We start from the raw sequence: 6581 nt of genomic DNA, 5'->3' as shown, positions 1-6581 counted from the left end.
CAGGGATGGAGCATTTGTCACTTGTCACACAAGACACCACTGTTGGAGCCCTGGCGTTGTACATTAATTTGCTTGCCAGCACTGGCAAAAGTGCTCAAATTGTGTATCCAGCCTCACAGCAAGAGGGAGCCCTCAGGATGGACATTTCTCTGCTGGTTTGGAATGTGTGGCTCCCAGGAGATCCAGTAGAGCCAGCTGGCTGGTGCTCTGTGAGGATGGATCCCTCACTGCACATCCCAACCACATTCCAATGGAGTAGAAGACAATCCCACTCCAAACTGGGTGTATTCTCCATCCAACATCCCAGTTCTCCAGTAACCTTTGCCCTGTTGGAAACCAAAGCATCACAGAATCATTGAGGTTGGAAAAGTCCTTTTAGATTAGTTTGGGTTAGAAGGGACCTTTCAAGCTCATCTAGTCCAACCCTCCTCAAGTCAGCAGGGACATCATCTAAAGCAGGTTGCTCAGAGCCCCAGACAATCTGACCTGGAATGGTTCCAGGGATGGGAACCACTGGGATATTCTTTAGTCCAAAAAAATTATCCTGAAAACAAAGTTATCAGCTAAAGTGCAGGAGCCCTGCAGCGAGAAGGACACATGCAGTTCAAGACCCAGAACACCAGCTGTTAGCCTGTAAGGATTCACCCCTACCTCAGAAAGTGACAAATTTGCTTGTGGAAAGTTGTGCCTATAACGTCAGGTACATGAAGACCACTAGCACTTCCAACCCAATTTAATCACTGGATCTCATGGGCAAAGCAGAACCAGAGCTGGTTCTACCCAAGAGAAGCACCATCCCTGCCCAAGCTACGTCACCCTTCCACAGAACCCAGACAGCACAACCATCCCATGGGCTGGACTTTGGCTACCAAGAAAAGAAGCCCAAACCTTTAGAAAAATACAACGTGAGAAAAGATTTGAGATAAAAATATAGACCTTTGGTTAAAAACCATCCCTTTAAGAGTTCTTTGTAACCAAACTAGAACCAAAATAAGCTCCACTTAGACTAAACAGTAGTAAAAATTAGTTCTAAGCACTGATTTTCCTAACCCCAAGGACCCTTCTAAAACATCAGTGATTATTTTTCTTTTTTTTCAAATCAGGGTTTAGACATTTGATGTTATTTATAGGGATCAATTAAATTTGCAGCAATAAACCAGACAATTTTTCCATGAAGAGAATGTTTGTAACATGAGCTTCTCCACCAACAGTCTGTATCAAAAGAAAAAGGACTAAAAGTTCTTAGTTAAAGAACCGTTGAAACATGTAATTCTCTTCAGACACCGAATAGCCAAACTTCTTGTAGAAATCCACATTTTTTGGCAGACATTCCAGGGTGATTTTGTAACAGTTCAGTCTCTTACTTAGCAGTGTCAGGGTGGATGTTAATCTGAAGGAGAGAAAAGCAGCAGTTACATGGAAGGATGGGCTCGGTTCACATTTCAGTGGCTAAACAACGTTTTACAGCACTGTGCATTTTACTGCACTACAGGACAAACTGCTGTCCCAAGAAAAGAACAAAATGTCATAGAATCGTAGGCTGGCTTGGGTTGGTTGACTATCATCTAGTCCAAGCCCACTGCAGTCAGCAGGGACATCTGCAACTAGAGCAGGCTGCTCAGAGCCGCAGCCAACCTGACCTGCAGTGGTGCCATGGATGGGGCATCTACCACCTCTCTGAGCAACCTGGGCCCAGAGCATCAAAGTTTTCTTCTTTCTCTCCAGTCTGAATTTCCCTCTCAGTTTAAACCATTACTCCTTATCCTGTCACGACAGGCCCCGCCCAAATGTCTGTCCCCATCTTTCTGATCAGCCCCTTTAAGCACAGAAAGGACACAAGAAGGTCTCTCTGGAGCCTTCTCCAGACTGAAGAATTCCAGCCCTCAGCCTGGCCTCATAGCAGAGGGCTGTGGCCTCCTCTGACCCCTCTCCAACAGGTCCATGTGTCTCCTGTGCTGAGGACTCCAAAGCTGGACCAATCACTACAGCTGTGGTCTCAGCAGAGCAGAGGGGCAGAATCCCCTCCCTCCACCTGCTGCCCACACTGCTGGGGATCAGCCCAGGACAGACCGGGGTCTGGGCTGTGAGTGCACAGTGCCAGCTTATGTTTCATCCACCAGCACCCCCTTCTCCTCAGGGCTACTCTCCAGCAGGGGACTACTCTCCAGCTTGTGTTGACAGCAAGGGACTGCCCCGACCTAGATATATTAGCACCTTCCAGCCCATTCCACATGACTGATACAAGAACCTCAGCTCTCACGCTGCTAGCTAGCGCAACCTACTGGCTAAACTCCTTTCACACATCTGCCTGGGGAGGACCCACCCTGCAGAGAAAATCCTGCTCTGTGAGCTGTCTTTGTTCATAGCATAAGGTGAGGGGACAGAAACCAGCTGTTGAATGACAAAGGTGATGAAATACTCACAGTTTACCAAGCTGCCTTCCTCTACACTCCCTGCTTACTACGACGTCTTCTATCCTTCCCCTCTGAAAACACAGTGAGGTGTTAAGTCAAACAGAGCACTATTGTGTGAGATTCTGCCCTACCTTTCACCCTTGGATTTTCTCTTTTCTATTTAGATCCAGCTCCTCCGGTGGTCAACACACAGTGTTGACAGTGGTAAGTCCCCTTCCAGCAGCCAGCAGGAACTTCAATCCCACCCCAGCTCTTCCCTGCCAAGGGGTTTGTATCTCTCCAGCTCCCTGCTTTCACACATTTAGCTGGGACTCCACACCAGCAAGATCCTCAGCCATCTGCTTCACCAGAACCACGTCTGGCTAGGTCTGGGAGGACAGGACAGACTTAGATTGCTCATTTTCCTCAAGAAAAGCGAAAAGCTCCCTTTTTACTCTTTGCTGAGCACCCAAGGATGGGAGTTACTTTTCAAGTGCCTTTGCAAGGTACCTCATCACACAGTAACACATCAGAATGACCTGTCAGGGGAGAGGATCTTTTTCCTGCAGTGAGAGAATTTACCTTTGCACAGGAGTGAGTGAACTTGTGTTCTATCACCAGCGTTGCCGTGGCAACAATCTGGCCAAGGTTGGTATCTTCTACGACAGTAACGTAGTAATCTCCGGATCTCTTCATGTGCTCAAAGGTTTCTGTGGGAGCAGACGGAGAGCAGAGAGTCAGCATCAATCTCAGATGAAATTGATGTCAAGTCAAACACTTGCAACAGGTTCTGAATGCATACCACTGCATAGGATTCAGCATTGTCCTAGGGCAAAAAAGAAGCTCCTCTTCTACAAAGGCAAGCTGAGAGAGTTGGAGTTGTTCAGCCTGGAGAAAAGACCCCAGGGAGACCTTCTGATGGCCTCCCAGTACCTGAAAGGGGCCTACAAGAAAGCTGGGGAGGGACTTTTTACAAGGGCTTGTAGCACTAGGACAAGGGGGAGTGCTTTTAAACTACAGAAGGGTAGATTTAGATTGGACATTAGGAAGAAGTTCTTTACTATGAGGGTGATGGAACACTGGAACAGTGTGGAAGCCCCATCCCTGGGAACATTCAAGGTCAGACTTGATGGGGCTCTGAGCAACTTGATGTAGTTGCAGATGTCCCTGCTTACTGCAGAGGGGTTGGACCAGATGACCTCTAGAGGTCCCTTCCAACCCAGTGCATTCTGTGATTCTGCAATTCTGTGAAAATCCCAGAAGCTGGAAGCCCCAGAGATAGACCAAGCCGACAGGAGAAGGAAAAAAGCAGAAATTAAACAAAATCCTTTCCCTCAGCTGCCAAGAGAAGCGTCCATTCCCAGAGTCCTTGCAGATGGACACTATGACAAAACTGGCAACACTTCCAAGTCTTCCTAAATCTCAGACAAACCAGTGAAGGAAGCTCAGGATGCTGTGGAGGTCAGAGGCCTCTGCCTCACTGCAAGTGCTGCAATAACTCAACCAGAACAAGCCATCCCCCCTCTACCGAGTACCTAAAGCTCGGCCTCAGAAGCAGGAATACAATTCAGGCCTGTCCCAGCCAAGATGCCCTCCAGGATACCTCAAACTGGATCCAACACTTAGTGCTAGAGGCTGCCTCAGGGTAGCTGAGCTAATAAATCCCTTTGGCATCAGGCAGTCAGGAGAGGCACGCCCAAGCAGCTTTGCCATCAGTATCCTCTTGTTCCCAACAACCACTATGGAAACGCCAAGAAATTATGATCTACTCACTGATGAACTGCTCTGGGCTTGCAACTCCAGTTTCAGTCAGCTGACCCAGAACCTTAAAAAAGCCTGTTATTAAAGAAGAGGGGGAGAAACAAATATCAGTCAAGGACAGAGACACACGATTAGCTCCAAAGAGTGCAATGGCTGTTTGAAGAGAACATCGCCCTGGCCAGCAGGACCTCTGTACTCAGCACTGGTGAGATCACACCTTCCAATTCTGTGTTGTTTTGGGCCCCTCAGTCCAAGAAGGACATTGAGATGCCGGAGTGGGTCCAGAGAAGTATAGCAAAGCTGGTGAAAGGTCTGGAGAACAGGCCTTGTGAGGAGCAGCTGAAGGAACTCCAGTTGCTCAGCGTGGAGAAAATGAGGTTGAGGGTAGGCCTCACTCTTCTCTACAATTCCCTGAAAGGAGGCTGGAGTGAGGTGGGGATTGGTCTTGTCTCACAAGGAAACTGTCTCAAGTTGTGCCAGGGGAGGTAACCTGCTCTAGATGACCCTGCTTTAGCAGGAGGGTTGAACTAGGTGATCTCCAGAGGCCCCTTCCAACATGTCCCCCACAGGCTGCGAATGTGTGAAAATGAGCAATCCCCAGCTATCTTGTAGCAATACATTTTATCCAGTTCAGCACCCAGCTTTACTTTTTTTACTTTACCTCGATTTAAATCAGCAGTGCAAAGTGGTCTCAAAACTAGGCCATCTCCTGGATCTAGAGGAGAAATAGCAGGAGAAAACGTGGTGGTGTTCTGGCTCCAGTCAAGCTCATGCAGAATATTTGGGTCAAACATCGGCGTGTCATCAGGCATCACGGTTGCAACAGGCATCATGGCTGCAACAGGTGTTCTGGAACAGAAACACACAGGTAAGGGACATTCTGGTCTGCTTTTGGTTCAGTGTGCTGTCTCCCCTGGTTATATCACACCATGTGATATTCCTCAGGGATGTGAAGAAAAGGGAACAAAACTTTATCTGCAATTGAAGCTCCTTCACCAGAGGGTTAAAGCATGGAGCGTACACCAACTGTGTCCCCCCAGCAGCATGGGCAGCCTGTGGAAGGAGGGGATTCTGCCCCTCTGCTGCACTCTGCTGAGACCAGCTCAGGAGCCCTCAGCACAGGAGAGACAGGGACCTGTTAGAGTGGAGCCAGAGAAGGCCACAGCAATGATGGGACAGCTGGAAGCCCTCTACTGTGAGGACAGGCTGAGAGAGTTGGGCTTGTTCAGCCTGGAGAAGAGAAGGCTCCAGGGAGACCTTAGAGCAGCCTTCCAGTATTCAAAGGGGGCTAGAGGAGAGCTGCAGAGACCTTTTACAAAGGCATGGAGTGACAGGACAAGGGCTGATAGCTTCAAACTGGAAGAAGATCATTTGAGATTAGACATTAGGAAGAAATTCTTCCCCATAGGGGTGGTAAGGCACTGGAACAGGTTGGACACTTGGAACCTGTGAAGGTTCCAAGCCTGGAAGTGTTCAAGCCAGGTTGGATGGAGTCTTGAGCAACCTGGTGTCCCTGCCCATGGCAGCAGGGTTGGAACTAGATGATCTTTAGGGTCCCTTCTAACTCAAACCATTCTGTGATTCTATGATCTGAAGTCAACACATGTGGCACTTGTGTTCATCTGGGAAGTTTTTCCTTGGGAAAAACAAACCCAGATAAGACACTGACCCCTCCAGCCCTCTGAAAAGGGAAGCATTTTGCTCTCTGAGTTTACTGAGTACAGAGGAGATGATATCCATCAGTGTTCTGTTTCAACCTCTGGTAGCCACAGTAGAGGCTTTTTTCCATCAGCCCCATCACACAAATACTTCATGTCTCAGTCCAGAGCCACCCTGTCACACAGATGAAATCCCAGGTGATCCAGCAGCCTGCACTGCCTGTCTTGTGTTGGCTCAGGGTATTTACACGGCCTGATGCCACCTCACAGTTGTGAAGCACAGGCCCTCACTGTCCATTAACTGGGAGAACACTGAACTGCCAAGATGACAGACTCCTGTTAATGATTAAAGAGAGATTTGGGAATTGTGCATTATCTGGAATCAGGGATAAGAGGAAGCAACGAGATATATTTCCCTACTTGCTAGATAACAGGAAACTAATCCTTGGTTTGTCACCTGGGGAATACCTGTTTGGGTTTCTGGTGTGAACAGAGCACTTCACGGGAACTTCTCCCCAGGCTAGGTTCTTTATTCATCTTCAGATTCGCTTAGCTCCACCATAAAAGTTATGGTGGTCTGATGCTGTAGGACAGGCCAAATAAAAATCAGAAACAAAAATGTCTTTGGGATGAATGCTTTTCAAAATAAGACAAGTCACAGCTTTATTAAGCTGCCAGAGAAAGCGCAGAGGATGTCAGCTATGAAACACCTCAGCATAGCTGCAGCACTCAGGCCTCAAAGCTGGAAACCCAACTGAAAAAAATCTCC

General features: G+C 48.1%; 1 protein-coding gene across 1 annotated transcript; it reads right to left on the bottom strand.

Annotated features, from left to right (window-relative positions):
- Positions 1-1137: 1137 nt before the first annotated feature.
- GNPNAT1 (glucosamine-phosphate N-acetyltransferase 1) lies at positions 1138-6312 on the bottom strand. Its single transcript, XM_054400519.1, has 6 exons — positions 6281-6312; positions 4816-5003; positions 4167-4229; positions 2976-3103; positions 2424-2485; positions 1138-1390 (listed from the first exon to the last, which is right to left on the bottom strand). Exons 2-6 carry the CDS (start codon positions 4985-4987, stop codon positions 1243-1245), a joined length of 573 nt encoding a protein of 190 aa, XP_054256494.1. The 5' UTR covers positions 4988-5003; positions 6281-6312; the 3' UTR covers positions 1138-1242.
- Positions 6313-6581: the final 269 nt, after the last annotated feature.

Source organism: Indicator indicator, chromosome 4, assembly GCF_027791375.1.
Source record: "Indicator indicator isolate 239-I01 chromosome 4, UM_Iind_1.1, whole genome shotgun sequence".
NCBI lineage: Eukaryota > Metazoa > Chordata > Aves > Piciformes > Indicatoridae > Indicator > Indicator indicator.
Note: the sequence above shows the minus strand (reverse complement) of the source record. Positions and strands in the feature narration are given on the sequence as shown.